The sequence below is a fragment of the Myxocyprinus asiaticus genome, chromosome 27, assembly GCF_019703515.2.
Source record: "Myxocyprinus asiaticus isolate MX2 ecotype Aquarium Trade chromosome 27, UBuf_Myxa_2, whole genome shotgun sequence".
In the NCBI taxonomy this organism is placed as follows: Eukaryota; Metazoa; Chordata; class Actinopteri; order Cypriniformes; family Catostomidae; genus Myxocyprinus; species Myxocyprinus asiaticus.
Genome location: NC_059370.1, coordinates 25472903 through 25492978, shown reverse-complemented (window position 1 = coordinate 25492978; position 20076 = coordinate 25472903). Strand labels below are relative to the sequence as shown.

Below are 20076 nucleotides of genomic sequence, written 5' to 3'. Positions count from 1 at the left end.
GGAAACGGCTATCCTGACTATGTGACTGACACCATGGATTCTTTCAGGTATCAGGCCATTTTGGCATGAAAAATGTGATGCCTTCAGTGTGTAAATTGAAGCTTGGTGATCACTGGACTTTCCAGCAAGACAATAACACCAAGGATACATCCAAGTTGTCCAAAATGTGGTTCAGGGATAGGTTGTGGAATGTCCTTAAATGGCCCTTTCAGTCCATCATTAAAATACCATTGCAAACCTTTGTTGGGATTTCAAGGAAGCAGTGGCAGCACAGAAACCAAAGAATGTCAATGAGCTGGAAGCTTTTGCTCATGAGAAATGTGTAAAAATTCTAATAGAGAGGTGTCCGAAGCCTGAGAACACTTACCTGAAACATTTATTTACTGTTATTAAGGATAAAGATGCTCCACAAATGATCGACTTTGGGGGTTGAATATTTTTGACATGACATTTGTGGAGAGAATTAGTTATTTTTTTATTTTAAAATTTGGGTAAACTGAACTCTTTGTTCTCAAAATCACTCAAATGTGTATTAAAAACTTACTTTGTTTACTGAGGTTTTAGTTGATGTGTTTTAATTCACATCACCAGAATGTATTGCTTGTTAGGGGGGTTGAATAATTTTGATTGCAACTGTAATTATATATACATATTATATATAAGTGGCATGCAAAAGTTTGGGCACCCCTGATCAAAATTTCTGTTCTTGTGAATAGCAAAAAATGGCCTGATTTCCAAAAGGCATAAAGTTAAAGATGACACGTTTCTTTAATATTTTAAGCAATTTTTCTTTTTTATTTCCATCTTTTACAGTTTAAAAAAAAAACAAAAAAGGAAAAGGGCCCGAAGCAAAAGTTTGGGCACCCTGCATGGTCAGTATTTATTAACACCCCCTTTGACAAGTATCACAGCTTGTAAACGCTTTTCGTGGCCAGCTAAGTGTCTTTCAATTCTTGTTTGGGGGATTTTCACCCATTCTTCCTTACAAAAGGCTTCTAGTTCTGTGATTCTTGGGCCGTCTTGCATGCACTGCTCTTTTGAGGTCTATCCACAGATTTTCGATGTTTAGGTCGGGGGACTGTGAGGGCTATGGCAAAACCTTCAGCTTGCGCCTCTTGAGGTCGTCCATTGTGGATTTTGAGGTGTGTTTAGGATCGTTATACTGTAGTAGAAGTCATTCTCTTTTCATCTTCAGATTTTTTACAGATGGTGTGAAGTTTGCTTCCAGAATTTGCTGGTATTTAATTAAATACATTCTTCCTTCTACCAGTGAAATGTTCCCCATGCCGCTAGCTGCAATACAAGCCTAAAACATGATCGATCCACCCCTGTGCTTCACTGTTCTTTTCATGAAATTCTGTACCCTTTTTTCTCCAAGCATACCTTTGCTCATTGCGGCCAAAAAGTTATATTTTAACTTCATCAGTCCACAGGACTTGTTTCCAAAATGCATCAGGCTTGTTTAGATGTTCATTTGCAAACTTCTGATGCTGCATTTTGTGGCGAGGACGCAGGAAAGGTTTTCTTCTCATGACTCTTCCATGAAGGTCATATTTGTGCAGGTGTCGCTGCACAGTAGAACAGTGCACCACTACTCCAGTGTCTGCTAAATCTTCCTTAAGGTCTATTGCAGTCAAACAGGGGTTTAGATTTGCCTTTCTAGCAATACAACGAGCAGTTCTCTCTGAAAGTTTTCTTGGTCTTCCAGACCTCAACTTGACCTCCACCATTCCTGTTAACTACCATTTCTTAATTACATTACGAACTGAGGAAACGGATACCTGAAAACGCTTTGCTATCTTCTTATAGCATTCTCCTGCTTTGTGGGCATCAATTATTAAAATTTTCAGAGTGCTAGGCATCTGCTTAGAGGAGCCCATGGCTGATGATTGTTGGGACAAGGTTTGAGGAGTCAGAGTATTTGTAAAGCTTTGAAATTTGCATCACCTGGCCTTTCCAAATGATAATTGTGAACAAGCCATAGCCCTATCAAGCTAATTAATGTCTGAGACCTTGGTAAAAGTTATCTGAGAGCTAAAATCTCTTGGGGTGCCCAAACTTTTGCATGGTGCTCCTTTTTTTCACTCTAAAATTGTGCAAAACAAAAATAATACACTAATCCTGCTTAAAATGTTGAAAAGAATGTTTCATCTTTATGCCTTTTGGAGATCAGTTCATCTTCTACTCACTTAACTATTCACAGCAACAGAAATTTTGCAAAGACTATTTCAAGGACTATTTGTTGGTTTAGAGAAGTAACGTCTTTGTCCCGTGAACATTTCCTGCTAGTTGTCATACTCATTCAAAACAACAGCAGGAGGTGCTTCATTCATAGTTGTGACGATTGCCAGGAGTAATCACAGGAGGGATGGATCCAAGTGCAAGCTGAAATTTATTGAAGTGCAGACAGGTGTGAACAAACGTAAACAGTGCAAAACTCACATGTAATCCAGGTGCAAAACACAAAAGGTCAATACAAATGGGTAAATCCAGAATACAGGCAAAATCCAAACACAAGAAATAATCCAAATACAGAACGGGGAAATCTAGATCAGAGCAGGAACAGACAGAAGCAAACCGTTACACTGTACGATGCACACAAAGCCATGAACACCGAACATTCATTAACAACCGACAAACAGGAATATGTGAAAATATTTTCTTGACAAGATTAAACGATACTAACGTTAACATGATTGTCATAAAATGTCACTATTAAAATGTGGACCATGTTGTTTGATGGCTGAATTCTCCCTGGATGCCTGGAACTAAGGGAAATTAAAGTGTTTAGATCTCCAAAAAAGCAACAACAAATGGACGCATGAACCGCAGCAGTAAAGCAAGACGGCTGGATTCGTGCAGTACTAAGAACTTTAGCACATATCTTATCTCTGGTAGGTGAACAACATTTATGCCAACTAATTGTAAGTTTGATAGGAAGAGCTCTAAAAGTGACTATAGGTTGCTCCCATTATAATAAATGAAGCTGCACAAGTCATTTATTATTACATTTACAGTAGTCATTTAGCAGACGGTTTTATCCAAAACGACTTACGAATGAGGAAAATAAGCAAATTGTCACACAAATAAAAACATCTGCAGCATCGAACTGCTAAGTTCTCAGAGTAGCTAGAGTAGTATAAGAGCTATCGCAGAAGAAGGAGACAAGAAAAGTATTTTTATAATGAAAAAATAAATCCTTAACTTGTCCACAGGTCACACAGACAGCTTCAATGAAAGGCTTCACTGATTATAATAGGAACTATCCAATATTCCAGATCTTTCAGATGAGGAAAGATTTGTGATCATCCAAACTACGATACAGTTTAATCTCCTCTCTCGCGTAGATGCTCAGTATTAACAACAAGTCTGTATAAGTCACTTCAGGTAAACGTTTGATGTTCTTTGAGAAAATATGTCAACTCAACTCATAAATAATGCCTTATTTAAAGGATCCGGTAATGATACCGAAAATGCTTCAGGGCTGGCAGCATTCGAATTCCTTTGTTATTGTTTACATCATTGAAATGGTCTATAATCATATTTATTGATGGACTAAATGGAATTTGTACATTTTAAAAAGCTAAAATGTGACCAAAATTATGAAGAACTAATAATAAAATAAAAATTTTAAATGAATATTTTCATAATGTACCAAATTCAAAGGTGCCCTGTATGATTAACAGCATTAGCTGAAAGAGAATTCCTTTCATATGTAAGCAAAATGGACAATATACACTATATTGCCAAAAGTATTCACTCATCTGCCTTTAGACGCATATGAACTTAAGTGACATCCCATTCTTAATCCATAGGGTTTAATATGACGTCGGCCCACCCTTTGCAGCTATAACAGCTTCAACTCTTCTGGGAAGGCTTTCCACAAGGTTTAGGAGTGTGTTTATGGGAATTTTTGACCATTCTTCCAGAAGCGCATTTGTGAGGTCAGACACTGATGTTGGACGAGAAGGCCTGGCTCGCAGTCTTCACTTTAATTCATCCCAAAGGTGCTCTATCGGTTTGAGGTCAGGACTCTGTGCAGGCCAGTCAAGTTCTTCCACACCAAACTCACTCATCCATGTCTTTATGTGCCTTGCTTTGTGCACTGGTGCGCAGTCATGTTGGAACAGGAAGGGGCCATCCCCAAACTGTTCCCACAAAGTTGGGAGCATGGAATTGTCCAAAATCTCTTGGTATGCTGAAGCATTCAGAGTTCCTTTCACTGGAACTAAGGGGCCAAGCCCAGCTCCTGAAAAACAACCCCACATCATAATCCCCCTCCACCAAACTTCACAGTTGGCACAATGCAGTCAGACAAGTACCGTTCTCCTGGCAACCACCAAACCCAGACTCGTCCATCAGATTGCCAGATGGAGAAGCGTGATTCGTCACTCCAGAGAACGCGTCTCCACTGCTCTAGAGTCCAGTGGCGGCGTGCTTTACACCACTGCATCCGACACTTTGCATTGCACTTGGTGATGTATGGCTTGGATGCAGCTGCTCGGCCATGGAAACCCATTCCATGAAGCTCACTATGCACTGTTCTTGAGCTAATCTGAAGGCCACATGAACTTTGGAGGTCTGTTGCGATTGACTCTGCAGAAAGTTGGCGACCTCTGCGCACTATGCGCCTCAGCATCTGCTGACCCCGCTCTGTCATTTTACGTGGCCTACCACTTCGTGGCTGAGTTGCTGTCATTCCCAATCACTTCCACTTTGTTATAATACCACTGACAGTTGACTGTGGAATATTTAGTAGCGAGGAAATTTCACGACTGGACTTGTTGCACAGGTGGCATCCTATCACAGTAGCACGCTGGAATTCACTGAGCTCCTGAGAGCGGCCCATTCTTTCACAAATGTTTGTATAAGCAGTCTGCATGCCTAGGTGCTTCATTTTATACACCTGTGGCCATGGAAGTGATTGGAACACCTGAATTCAATTATTTGGATGGGTGAGCAAATACTTTTGGCAATATAGTGTATATACCCAAATGAATCCTAATTTATTCAAATTGAAATTGAAATCGAATCGAGAGCTTGTAAATCGTAAATGAATCGAATCAGGAAATCTGTATCAACACCCAGCCTTAACTTTGACAGTGTATTAGAGATCTTAAATCCTATTACTAATTACTATTTTTCATCATTTTTTTATCACCTTTTTGCCTTCACTAGTTCATTTTAAGTGGTCCTGTGGTATGACAAATATATTTTTAAAGTACAAATAGTATGTAGTCTCTTTATTAATATGAGGTTAAAAAAAAAAAAAAAAACTGCATTAATAATAATTATAAAAGAATTAGCAAGAATGACCTATTAGGATCAACTGTTGAGTGCCACTGAGCAACACACTGACTGGAATGGAACACAGACAAGCAAAGTTAAACAAACAGTGAATCATCTCAGTGCTGTTATACTATCACACTCTTTTGTTGGTCCAATCAGAATAAAGGACTGGAACTAACTGTTGTATAAAATAGTTTTAGAGTATGTAGCATGTCACACTGCATGGCACGTCAACTTTCCAAAAGTATTTCTTGTTAACTACCCATATGATAATTAAATAAATAATAATTGCAGTAAAAGAACAGAAGCAAAAGGGTGCCTTAATTAGGAGTATATGGGTAATTAATTCACACTTTGTGCCCTCAGGGAAGAGCTATTGATTTGTATTTAAGACCTGCAGAAGTGTGTTTAACCAACCCTCAGAATCAATGCAGCTAATCTGGGCTCTATACTATAGCTCTTCACACACACTACCAATACCTTTTCCTTGGTCACACATAAACCATTCTAGCTTTTTTTATTTCGGTTTGTCTCTTTGACTGGCAGTGTGGACCAGTACGCCTGTTCTTGTCATTTCATAAATGTATTTGTAAGGGTTTAGAGGTTAACTGTAATATAACAATATAGTATTTCATTTGCTTTTTGTGTTAACTTAATTATTCCTTTATTATGGCACCCAATGATTTCATGCAATTTTTAATTTAAAATGTTTCTCTTTTCAGGTTATAACTATTGGCAGGCATGTAAAGGGATATCATTACATCATAGCAAACCTGGTAAATTACTTATTTACCTAACAATCCCAAAGATAAATTTTGTGTACTTATCTTTCTATACACCAATTTAAGGCACTGTACACTGTTTTGGATAAATATAAATGTTAAAAAATTTATTTAAACTTTCACCTATTTCAAAACATTGTTTTCAAGAAGGCGTGTGCAGTTGTTAAAATTGATAACAAAAATAAAATAATTATGATCTTACATGTGAAAATGCCATGAAACCATGTCTTGTTTTCAGGGATTTGTGGATGGGGATCTTTCAAAAATTCAGTATGGTGGAGCCAATGTGTCAGGCTTTCAAATTGTCGATTTTGATGACCCCCTGGTGTCCAAATTTGACCAGCGCTGGGAAGCTCTAGAAGAAAAAGAATATCCTGGAGCTGACAGCAAGATAAGGGTTAGAACAGTGTGTGTGCGAGTGTGTGTGTGTGTTTCAGGCAATTTGTCTGAATATGATTAAAAGAGATATTCAGGAAATTACTACAAGCATATAAAACCTCTTAATTTAAATGTCCTTATTGTACAGGCCAACTAATAGACCATCTGCAGGACAAGCTTTTAGTCATTTTCCACTCTAGATTCAAATGTGGTCTCATCCATCTTCTAGCCAGTTCACTTTGCACTTATGGCTAAGTAGGTGTTTAATTCCCTGAGACTACAAGTCAAGTGTTTCATCTAACATAACCACTAAATCCTAAATATGCACATCATATCATCGATGTACCTTATAAATGATAACTAATCCCTCACTACCTCCCTTTGTGTCCAGTATACTTCAGCTCTGACCTATGATGCAGTACAAGTGATGACTGAGGCCTTCCGCTACCTGCACAAACAGCGAATTGACATCTCCCGCAGAGCTAATAATGGTGACTGCCTGGCCAATCCTGCTGTACCATGGGCTCAGGGGGTGGAGATAGAACGTGCCCTAAAACAGGTGAGGCCATGTTACAACAACAGAGTTTGATAGATGAGAAGACTTAACGACCCCATTGTTTGGACAAAATTGTACTTTTATTATTTCTACTTTTAAGTATTGTGGAGTGTTTAAATTTGTGTTATTACATGCCTTTCTGGAATTCCTGTTTCTGATTGGTCAATCTCAGCATATGTTTTTGTTTACTGTCCACTAAACTGTATATTTAACCTTTGTCCCTGGCAATCAGTCTCCTACTCTGCGCTACTTTTATGTATGAATCCAGTCATTTATTTCACCATAATGTCTGGCTGAATGTACATTATCCTTTACTAATGATCCAAATAGATATTGCACCTTTTAAAGAAAATGGAAAGGAAAGCAATGATTCAAAAACATAACTTTCCCTATACTGACATTCATATCCGTTTCATGCAGGTGAGAGTTGATGGTCTCACGGGTAACATTCAATTTGACCAATATGGAAAGAGGGTGAATTACACTGTCAATGTCATGGAACTGAAAAACAATGGTCCAGTTAAGGTAAGACTAAGTTCTAGGAAAAATATATAGAAAGAAAGGGGGGAAAAAAACTTAGCTCTTACATTTTACAATGACTCTCAACTTAAACCTCATAAATCCCTGTCTTTTTCAGATTGGCTATTGGAATGAAGTGGATAAAATGGTCGTGACAAAGTCTGATCTCTTTCCAAATGATACAATGGGGCTGGAAAACAAGACTGTGATAGTCACCACCATTCTTGTAAGTCTTAGTTGTGGTCTTTTGAAATGTGTGCACTGTGATAAAGCACAGCTCTTTGATGAGGTGTTTCCTGCCGTCTTTTTCAGGAAGCACCATATGTAATGCTGAAGAAGAATGCTGACCTTTTTCTGGATAATGACAGATATGAGGGCTACTGTGTAGACTTGGCAGCTGAAATTGCCAAGCACTGTGTATTTAAATATCAGCTAAAAATAGTAGGAGATGGCAAATATGGAGCTAGAGATGCAGAGACAAAAATCTGGAATGGTATGGTTGGAGAGTTAGTTTACGGGGTAAGAGAGTGATGGTTTTTAAACATCAAGTTTACATAATAGATTATCTATATTTAGTATTTGTTGTAGTCTTAACTGAGTAGTTATCTACAGTAAAAGAACTTCCTCAGTTCAAACAAAATCCACATTTTCCAACGATCATTAAAAATGCTGGTTCAAACAATAGATTGAAGATTTTAAAGGGGGTAGTCCCCCCTAAAGAAAAAAAAAAAAAAGAAGAAAAAAAGAAAAAACAGTTCTGTCATCATTCACTCACCCTCATATCATATCATATCATATCATTCCAGACCTGTATGACTTTCTTTCACAAAAGGAGTATGTTCAAGTCAGCAGTATGTCCAATTTGCTCTTTTACATTCAATGAAAGTGAATGGGGACAGATGCCGTCTAGCTCCAAACATGACAAAAAAGCATCATAAAAGTACCATAAAAAGTAGTTGATACAAATCATGCACTGTATTCCAAGTCCAAGATAGCTTTGTTTGGTGAACAGACTGTAAGTTTAATCTTCCCCTTCACTGCAACTCTCGTGTTTGTGTATATTTAAATATGGCACGTTGCACCAGGTTTGACGTCAGTGATGCCAACTGTCATTGTTTTCTGTGTGTCATGCGACAAAGTTTAAATACTGTATACATAGGTGAGAATGAGATATGAGAGATATGAGAGCAAATACATCTGTTAGACGTCTAAGGTCATCTGATCAGAGATTATTGATGGTTCCTAGGTCTAGACTGAAGTCGAAGGATGATCGTACTTTTGCCATTGCCGGCCTTAAACTATGGAATAGTTTACCATTATCCCTTAGAGAAATTTCTACAAAATCAGAATTTAAATCAAAGTTAAAAACTTGTCTTTTTGCACAGGCTTACGATTGTCCTTAGAGTCCAAAGGTGTAAACTTATATATGTGCTTTGATGTACCTCTTTATCTTGCATTATGGTTTGTACAGCATAGCTGTATTGATGTATTTTGGTGATATTTCTTTTATTATGGTTGTACAGCACAGTGGTCAACTACTGTTGTTTTTATTGTGCTCTATAAATAAATTGATTGATTGATTGATTGATCTGTTCGGCCTTTTCCTCACATAAACTGACCGAGCACTTTATTTGGAACACCTGTACACCTACTTATTCATGTGATTATCTAATCAGCCAATCATGTGGCAGTGCAATGCATAAAATCATTCAGATACGGGTCAGGAGCTTCAGTTCAGGTTTGAGTATTCCTGTAACTGCTGATTTCCTGGGATTTTCACACACAACAGTTTCTAGAGTTTACTCAGAATGGTGCCAAAAACAAAAAACATCCAGTGAGTTGAAGTTCTGCAGACGGAAAAGCCTTGTTGATGAGAGAGGTCATCGGAGAATGGGCAGACTGGTTCGAGCTGACAGAAAGGCAGTAAATCTATTGTATGGCTTCAGAAGACTTAGAATATTTAGTGCCAGAGTTGTATAGACAACTGTTATGGTACTTTTATTGTGTCATTTTTGGAGCTTGACAGCCCTAGTGAACATTCTTTCATTGTATGGAAAAGAGCACCCAGGGCAATCTACAAAACTTCTCTTGTGTTCAATGAAATTCAGTTGGGTTTGGATTAACATGAGGGTGAGTATGAGTACATTTTTATTTTTGGGTGAACTATTCCTTTAACAAAATGTTATTTATTTTGTTTTAGAAAGCTGACATAGCAGTGGCTCCTTTGACTATCACATTAGTCAGAGAAGAAGTCATTGACTTCTCAAAACCATTCATGAGCCTGGGAATCTCCATCATGATTAAGAAACCTCAGAAGTCCAAGCCTGGTGTGTTCTCCTTCCTGGACCCACTTGCCTATGAGATCTGGATGTGTATTGTTTTTGCCTACATTGGTGTGAGTGTGGTGCTCTTCCTGGTCAGTCGTTTCAGCCCGTATGAGTGGCACACAGAAGAATATGAGGATGGCCAGATTCAGACCAATGAGTCAACCAATGAGTTTGGGATTTTCAACAGCCTTTGGTTCTCTCTTGGAGCTTTTATGAGACAAGGATGTGATATTTCACCAAGGTTTGTTCTTCATCTCTTGATATTGTAAAGAAATGTTAGTTTTAGTATAGCAAATCCAGACTTGTATTTGTATGAAAGATAAAGCCAAACAGTAGCCACATCCTTAGTCTTTGATTATAAAGGGCTTGCTTTGCACATGTAAATTCATATAGTGATCTTTATAACCAACCATTTAATTTCTATTTTTTCATTGTTATTTGATTTCAATGTAAGTGTTATTGGCCTTTTAATGATCTAACAAGACAGGAAATACAAAGTCATACTAATATAGATTAGGTCCAAATTGGATAATACACAAGAAGAAAATGCTCTGACTCCCTTAAAAGTGTCATACTATACTATACAGCTTACAGTTCTCTAAATACCTAAAGATTTTGATATATGATCAATTATTAGTATCGTGCAGAAGTGACTAATATAACACTGTATTCAGAATTGCAGAATGGTGATTAAGCACTAATACAAACATAAATGTAGACTGGTGAGTTTCATACTGAGAGTATTTTACGGTCATCATTTGCATAGCCTATTAGCTGAGAATGAAAACTTAATTGTGCTCCTACTGTCGTGTCTAATGAACCTTATTGGTTAATTTTTCATCAGGTCTCTTTCTGGCCGCATAGTTGGTGGAGTCTGGTGGTTTTTCACCCTGATCATAATTTCATCCTACACAGCTAACTTGGCTGCCTTTCTAACAGTTGAGAGGATGGTGTCTCCAATTGAGAGTGCAGAGGATTTAGCAAAGCAAACAGAGATTGCTTATGGAACTTTAGATTCTGGTTCAACAAAAGAGTTTTTCAGGGTAAGACATTAATTCTTCTGCATATTCCATTAACTTTATGCCTGTGTTCTGTATATTCACTGATAATATGAAAATGATCCAAATTCAACACCCCAAAACACACAGCTTTACTTAAACTTTACTTTCACTGTCTTCTGCATTTTTATTTTTTATTTTAGTATTATTCATGACAGTTTTAAACAGTTTGTGTTGTTATGCATCTGTTTCCCTTCGTTTCCTCTACAGCGTTCCAAAATTGCTCTTTTTGACAAAATGTGGACATACATGAAAAGTGCGGAACCCTCCGTGTTCGTTAAGACAACAGCAGAGGGAGTAATGCGGGTAAGGAAATCCAAAGGGAAGTACGCATACCTGCTGGAATCCACGATGAACGAGTACATCGAGCAGCGCAAGCCCTGTGACACTATGAAGGTCGGAGGGAACCTGGACTCCAAAGGCTATGGCATCGCCACCCCCAAAGGATCCTCATTAAGGTGGGTGGAATAGTATAACAATGTGTCCAATGTTGTTATAGTATCCCACCTACCCTGATGTAGCTGTACTCATGTGTCCTGGTTTGTATAAAAGAGATGAGATAACCGGATACATTTAGAGCCAAAGAAAGAATGATAGAAAAAATAAAGAAGAAATATGGAAATATAGTAGAAAAAATACATTTATCATGCAGATATATTTACAAATTAAATATATATATATATATATATATATATATATATATATATATATATATATATATATATATATATATTATCATTATTATATTTATATAAATATTATAGATATATACATTATGTCAGTACCCTTGTTAATGCTTTAGATACAAGTTTAACAGAATGCTAATCCCCACAATTCTGTCTCTGAAGTTAGTCTTTTCAAGAGTTTTGTCTCATTTTTATGTCTTTTTTAAATGTTTTAAGGTTCTGCCTAATATCCTCTTCTATCATGTCTGTTATCTCTCTTTATTCACTAATTACTATGTTGTCTTTGCTTATTTCTAATAATGCAACAATTCTTGAAATGTTTTTACCAAACCCCTGCAGTACACATTTTTATTTAAAGGACATTAACAAATATGTTCTTTGAACTTCAAATTTGGCCAATCAAACAAAATTTAGTCATATTCTCGTAATAGGTGGCACTGCTTGGGTTTACCTGTGTTGGGATTTTATGCATGTATTGACAATGTGCTGATATTTGATTGAGATTTATTTCATAATGCCATCTTAGAGCCATATTAGAGACAGCCATCATTTAGTGGGTGGGTGGGCCTTAGGAGAATACTGAATTATGTACGATAAAGATATAACCGACTTATATTGCCAGTGCTGTTCTGCTGTCCTCCTAGTAATGTTACTTACAGGCCACTGTTAAATATATGAGTACTGCGCTAGACTTTTTATATCCATGGCACTCTGCCTTCTATCCTCTCAAATAGCTCAGAGCTACCTTCATCTGGACAGCACCCCTAAAATACATTTAATTGATACTATCAGTTGATTTGCCTTACTATTATGTTATGAGATAGTAGTTCTAACACCTACACATTTTAAAAGGGAGAGGAAAAAGAGGAAAGCAATCATCCGGTTTGAAAGAGGACCATTGACAATTGCTAAGTTGGCTCACCCTGTCTTACAAGTTATGTTTTATCGTTTCAAGAAATGCGGTTAACCTCGCAGTACTAAAACTGAATGAACAAGGCCTGTTGGACAAATTGAAAAACAAATGGTGGTACGACAAGGGAGAGTGCGGCAGCGGGGGAGGTGATTCCAAGGTCAGCCCCAAAGAGCAAAGTGATGGGTAACTCTATGCAACACTCAAGTAAGCAGCAAAACCGCACAGGAACCAAAACTTCAAAAGCGGCCACATTGTAAACACTGACAAGTGAAACATATATATTGCCCACAGCATAAAGAGGACACATAAACAACTATAAAGTCTTTGATTGGCTATTGTTTGCTGGACACATTGCTGTTGCTCTTGCTGCTTACTTCAGGCGATACGTTAATGCACATTTGGCTCTGCAAAACTTGCATTTGCTTAGGCCAAATGGGGCATCAACGTCATAATCGCTATGGCAATACAGAAAAGAGGAGAGAAATGGTGAAATCTAGGAGAAAGTTGAATCAGTGTGATGTAATAATAACATAAAATAACATTGATAATGTTATTTATGTTATTTCCCACGTGAAGAACGCCAGTAAACCTTGCAGTATTGAAACTCAGTGAGCAAGGCACCTTAGACAAGCTGAAAAACAAATGGTGGTACGATAAAGGTGAATGTGGAGCCAAGGACTCTGGAAGTAAGGTTAGTCGCTGCAGGTTCTATGTGATCAAGTACATTTTTGATTAGTGGGAATGACCCATATTGAAATAATGACTAAAGAACAAAAATTTTAGACAGACAATGCACAGACAAGCATGAGATGCCTTGGTGAGATTTTTGACTAATGCCTGCAGAGCTACTAATATCTGGTCCCATCCACTGATAATTATAAAGTAATGCATGCCACTAAAGTCATATGCACTGTGTAATACCTGCAACACAACCAGTGGTCCACCTTCAGCTTCTCAATTTAAGAATCATGGATACTGCTATTACTTGCAGACCTGAGCTGTGCCTAGTTCAGAATAGCTTTCTCAGATGTTCATATTCAGCAAATAAAGACTTCAATTTGTTCAAGTATGAACATGATCTCTCTCAGGACATTTGTAGGACCATCTACAAGGGTGTCCAAGATTAATAAATGTCTTTGTTTCATTGTGTGTTAAGGTGTTTGGTTGTGTTTTGTCGATTGTCTAACTGTCCTAGTGTGTCCTAGTTTTACTTCAATGCTAATTAAAATATTTATATGGATGTGAAACCTGATACATCATGCTTTGCCATGTTTGCACATTTAGAATACAAAAAATGTGTATATAGAAATATACTTTCTGCCACAAGGCATAGATTGCCATTATTACAGTCTTATGAACTCCGAAAGTCAAAGTACAGGCTTGCTATGCTTTGATTCAGGGCCATGACCACCATAGACATTGAGGGGGCCATGTACCCCCAAATATTTAAATTAATGGTCTATCAACAAATTAAATGTCCAATTCTTCAAATTTTATGTTTGAACACCCCCACCCCCAATTTATTGCTGTTATTGACTACAAAAAAAGTTAATCTTAAAGACACCATGAAATCAATTGAAAAGCACAAGCAATTGTCTCTCCTGTGTTGGCGGGACATGTCAAAGTGCTCATCTCAAATAGCCAATGGTCTATTTTCTAATGGTTTATTTTATGTTACAGCCATGAACGTGATTTTCTACTTTCTATTGCTAATCAGAAGTAGGTTATTAGGTGGAGGGACATTGTCATTCTAGAGAGCATTTGATTGGACAAAATGAGTGAGTGCTGTATGAGTCATCAATATTTTTAGGTCTGTTTCCTGGAAGAAAAAACTAAATTTTAAATGTGTATATCTGCTTTAAGTGAATTTTGTTAAAATTTAGGACTGAACTAACAAATAGATGACCTCAAAGCTAATAGTCATGGACCTTAAAGCCACAAAACTCTAATTTGGATTTCATGGGATCTTTAAAGAAAGTGAGCTTTGTCTATCTGTCTGTGTTGTGTCTTTTCTGCGTGGTCATTTTGTGCACAGTACAGAACACTAATGTTTGGAAAGAATATCTAAATGACAGCCCCTAATCCCCATAGACCTTTTTGTAGGTATGCATATGTGTGTTTATCTCCTCCATTCTTTTAAGCACAATGCCTGTCATCTGCCATCCCTGTGTTTAATGCTATGCCCTTCATGATGATGCCCCTCTTGAGCATCCCTTTAAATGGTCCTGTAGGCTTTCTTACACAAGCGTAATTCATATCATAGCCAAGCATGGCACATTAACCCCTGCTATAATTGTAAATTCAATGTAGAAATAATATTTACTACAGCCGTTAGCATGTTAGAATATCAGGACTTGTCATTTATCCAGCACATACCATGTTATTGGTTTTGTTTATAACCTTATTAGCGAATGTTAAAGGCTTTAGTAAATCCATCCCATTGAAGCAGAATTGTTGGACATGCCCATTTGCATTGCTTTAAGGGCACAACATTAACCAGCAGCACATTCTACTTGGCACAGTTATTGTTTTTAACATTACCGTCCTGAGCTGTGCATTTGTGTTCACATAGAATAAAACCGCCACATAACTATGCAGTTATTTATGTATATGCATGTTGTATTGTCATTGCTGCTCTATGCCTGACTGCTGACCTATGTCTCATGTGCAATTGCAGGAGAAGACCAGTGCTCTCAGCCTGAGCAATGTAGCTGGGGTCTTCTACATCCTAGTGGGTGGCCTGGGCTTGGCCATGCTGGTGGCTCTGGTCGAGTTCTGTTACAAGTCCCGAGCTGAGGCCAAGCGCATGAAGGTGGCAAAGAATGCACAGAACATTAATCCCCCTTCTTCGCAGAATTCACAGAATTTTGCCACTTATAAGGAAGGGTACAACGTATATGGGATCGAAAGTGTAAAAATTTAAGGGGGTAGGATACGCGGCCGTCATTCCAATCTCTCCCCGTGCACGCTTCTTTTGGCTTCCATCTGTCCCATTCCCTGAATGTTCTATTGAGGTTTGGACAAAGCTGGATCGTATGCACAGTAGTATGTACTGGTGTTCTGATTGCTTTTGGTTTCTAGAGAGAGAGAAAAAAAAACTTAATTTCTCCTCGCCCACTGCACACATATTGGAGAGAAAAGTTTTTTTGTACATCCACCTGATTTTGTTCCGTAAACATCAATGTCATGTATGACTGTTGTATCACTCACTCATCTCCCTCATTTCCTGCTTGCAATATGATTTTCTAAATATGCTTATGTGATTGCTTGTAACTTTGTCAGTCAGTGTACTTGTATATAGTATCATTTTCATGTATTTACACCATATTATATCAGATTCACATCTGCATTTTCACATACTATTGAACCAGGGGTCTTCAACAGGGGTTTCATTATTGTTTGATCTCAAAATAATTATTGTGGAAAAAAATAAAATATGCATTAAACAAAAATGCAATATTAAGCTATGTTAGACGAAGCTAAAGTTAAAAGGCCAAAGTTCAGCTAAATGTTTCCTTGTCTTTCCCACATTAAAATGTATTAAAGTGTACATTAATCATTAAAGGAATATTCCAGCTTCAATACAAGTTAAGCTAGATCAACAGCATTTGTTGAATACAAAAAAATAATTTCCCTCCTTAAAAAAAAAACAAAAGCAAAAATCTGGGTTACAGTAAGGCATTACAATGGAAGTAAATGGGGCCAATCCGTAAGCATTAAAATACTCACTGTTTCATAAGTTTAGCCACAAAATTTAAACAAAATGCGTGTTAACATGATCGCTTACTAACCTTTTCTGTGTAAAGTTACAGTATATCCAGTTTTACAACTTTGTTGCCATGACGATGTAATGATTACAGTTTCCCAGCTCAAATAATACACAAGTTTTAAGAGATGAATTAAAGGGTTAGTTCACCCAAAAATGAAAAGTCTCTCATGATTTACTTACCTTTAAGCCATTCCAGATGTGTATGACTTACTTTCTTCAGCAGAGCCAAAGTGAAGATTTGTATGTGCAGATTTCAGCTCAGTTTGTCCATATAATGCAAGTAAATGGGTGCCATCAGTCTGATGGCTGTTTGATGGTCCAAAAGGCATATTTAGGCAGCATAAATGTAATCCACATGACTCAATCTATCAGTTAATGTCTTCGTAGCAAACCGATAGGTTGGTGTAAGAAACAAATCGATTATTAAAACATTTTTAACTTTAAATCGTTGCGTCCGCCCAGCACTGTATTTCTGTCTGAAATGAACTAACTCTCGCATGACGTTCGATCCTCTGTTGTAAACAAAGTGTGCACTTCCGACTTCTTGCGTGAACGTGCAATAGCACTTACGTCACTGATGTGTCGACTGCTGGCAGGAAGTGATTTTTTTAAGTTAATAAAGCTTTAATTATCGATAACTTTTTTACACAAACCTATACTTTTGCTTCAGAAGACATTAACTGATCGACTGGAGTCGTGTGGATTACTTATGCTGCCTAAATATGCCTTTTGGACCATCAAAGATCCAGCAGCCTGATGGCACCCATTTACATGCATTGTATGGACAAACTGAGCTGAAATCAAACTGAAATCTGCTTATAAAAATCTTCACTTTGGTTCTACTGAAGAAGGAAAGTCATACACATCTGGATGGCTTAAAGGTAAGTAAATCATGAGAGGATTTTCATTCTGGGGTGAACTAACCCTTTAATGTAAGTGCTTTTATAAAATTATAAGCTTCACATTTCTGCCTTTAAACCCCTTCAGAAATTGGCGCCTATTCACTTCCATTGCACGTGCCTCACTGTAACCCTGAATTTTTGCATTTTTCTGAAGAAAAGTAGGGACGAGTAATTCAAAAGTAATTTTTGTGGTAATCAACATTATGCCACAAATGCTGTCAATTGAGCTTAATTCATACTGAACCTGGAATATTCCTTTAATGATTATTAAAATGGCTTTTCAATGTAACCATCAAAAAGAAATACATGTTAATACATTAATATGGGACTATACATGGTATTATTGGGCAGGCTTAAAATGCAACATTAATCTCTATACAATATGTAACATCTCCATCTCAAAAAACTTGAAGACCCCTGAAATAAACATTTTAAAAATAAGATTGAAGTCAGTTTGCGGGATTTGATCTAACCTCCTCCACTCTCTCTTTTGTGTGAATGTGTGCATGTGTGTTTGTGTGTGTGTTTGTTTCTCTGTTTGCTTCTGTGTGCGTATGTTCCAGGTGACCTTCTCAGATGCCATGAGGAGCAAAGCAAGGTTGTCTATAACTGGGAGTACTGGTGAGAATGGACGTGTGATGAGTCCTGAGTTCCCCAAAGCAGTACATGCGGTGCCCTTTGTTAGACCTGGTGTGGGAATGAACGTTAGTCTGACTGATCTCTCCTGATGGATAAGAACCTGCTGAGTGCCTTACACAATGGTTTTCAATAGAGCGTGTTCTATTCTCTTTCCTGTCTATCTCTCACCTTTCTTTTTGGCTGAATGGAGGATGGAGGCCTCATTTGATGTCATAGAGACATAATCCTTTCTAGGCCCTTTATAACAAAAGATGCACTCTTGTATTGGAATTGCACCAACTAACACAAAGACAGTCACTTGCTGTGCTGGTGACATATATCTCCCTGTAATGGATATTTTTGACAACAAACATGACTAACGTGAAACTCACAGAAGCTCTGTGAAATGCTGTGAGCAAGAAAAAGAGAAGGTAATAACATAATAATGTATGTTTTCATAGCTGACACTATTTCGGCTCGAGCACACTTTACATTGTCTGCATCAGGATGTGAAATATCTTTTTATTAATAAAACAAGCAAAAATCTCTTATCAAAAAGTATTTTTATGTATTTTCACACAAATGGCTTTTAAATAAATCTGCTTACATTACCAGTTAAGTAAACCTGTAAATCATAATCTTGATATACTTTCAAGAATTTAGCTACTAGTTTAACATTTTAATGCCAAATATGTTGCTTATCTTGTAATTTATTAGTCCTCTAAAGTTTCTGATACATTCATTAACATTTTGGTGTTAATATGAAATATCTAGCAATGCTTGACATTTGAAAAGTGGGTGCTGCAGTACCTTCATTAACTTGTTTGGTTTTAAGAATCTGTTTGTATTTTTGTTGATCAAAAATCAGGGTAGCAGTTATAACATTAAAACGATGTTTACAATGTGAACATGACAAAAAAGGAAAAAAAAGATTTAAAAAAAGAAAAGTACCTATTGTATTATTACATATGTTTTGCTGTAAAATGAATAGAAGTATACACATCAACAAAATGCTCTGTTAAAAAAAGCCAAATAATTGTGCCAAAATTACTGATAAATATAGTCATATATTAATCTGTCATCATTGTGAATGTAGTCAATACATTCTGTAAGTTTTGTTACTAAATGTACAGTTAGATGGTATACACAGTGATTTATCAATGCTTTTATTTATTATGATTATTTTTATGATTTGCTTATAGCCATGTTAGCACTAGCATCACAAAGAGACATTATATGGCTTTTCATTTTCACTCTAGAATTTGTTTGCATTTTTATAGTAATATGGAAGAGCATCCAGTTTAAATATATTCTTACAAGGCCAAAGCATCTGTGCTTATTCTTCAGTATTTACAGACAGTATTTAGGATACCATAAGGGACACAACAACATTTTGTTCCATAATGACCACAGTTTATAACTCAGTATGTGTTACAAAAACAATGACAAATAGTTAATACTTGACACCGCAATAAGATAAAAAAATAAAAATAAAAAGATGTTCCCTGCAGACAGAATACATTTGTACACACAGATAACTGTCAAAATGTACAATTTTGTAAATTTTATTTGTCATTTTTTTCTCTCTTCAACCTTTTCTTCTTCAGCTCTTCTCTGGAAAGTTTTTCTTGCATCCTAGACAGGGGGCAGATACTGGGTATCACTTTCAGTTTTGTCATAATATACTTTATATAAGTTGAACAAGTCCATGTAATTTTAAGGACCGCTCTCTGTACCATTTTGTAAATGAATGTGTGCCAACTTGTTTATTTTTTGGGATCCTTTCTAAATAAATCTGACTAACTGTCTTATGTGTTAATTGAAGTTTTCAATGGCCAATTATGTTGGCTGACCAAGGTGTTCAAAAAGATGCTTTATGCCAAAGTAACAGTATATTTCACTTGACAGATTGCATCATAAAGTGATTTATGACGAGACTTAATCCTCTTTTCAAGCATGATGTGACAAAATATGCCCTGCAAGTAGTATGTGACTCTTGTCCCTGTGATTGTGATAATGGAGCTTCATCAACATGGAATTTATTTTTTTGCATATGTTTACAAGTCATCTGGAAAATATGTGCTAATCAATGCTCTTCTTGAAGTTTAAAGTATTTTTAGGATGATTATTATATAAGTGTTTATTCTATTCACTAGCATAATGACAATCAAACACACAGACAAAACCAAGGATTTCATTCTTCCCAATAGGTAATTCATGAAGTGATTTCCTCTCGTTTCTTGTTGCTGTGAGATGGATTGTAATGTGTCTGCTAGCCG

General features: G+C 36.8%; 1 protein-coding gene across 7 annotated transcripts in view; it reads left to right on the top strand.

Moving 5' to 3' along the window:
• Positions 1-19599, top strand: part of LOC127418054 (glutamate receptor 2-like) — a 52479-nt gene extending 32880 nt beyond the window's left edge. The window contains exons 5-16 of one of the 7 annotated variants that reach the window (XR_007893359.1): positions 6012-6065; positions 6310-6468; positions 6841-7008; positions 7426-7530; positions 7643-7750; positions 7837-8043; positions 9725-10092; positions 10696-10894; positions 11120-11367; positions 12551-12665; positions 13085-13199; positions 15186-15320. Coding sequence is in view for 6 of the 7 variants with exons in the window: in XM_051658395.1 (XP_051514355.1) it covers positions 6012-6065; positions 6310-6468; positions 6841-7008; positions 7426-7530; positions 7643-7750; positions 7837-8043; positions 9725-10092; positions 10696-10894; positions 11120-11367; positions 12551-12665; positions 15186-15401; positions 17743-17907 (2112 nt within the window). In the remaining variant the exon portion in view is untranslated. Of the gene's footprint in view, positions 1-6011; positions 6066-6309; positions 6469-6840; positions 7009-7425; positions 7531-7642; positions 7751-7836; positions 8044-9724; positions 10093-10695; positions 10895-11119; positions 11368-12550; positions 12666-13084; positions 13200-15185; positions 15436-17742 lie in introns of those variants that run through there. The other 6 variants (XM_051658391.1, XM_051658390.1, XM_051658395.1 and 3 more) reach the window with 6 other exon arrangements.
• The last annotated feature ends 477 nt before the right edge of the window (positions 19600-20076 follow it).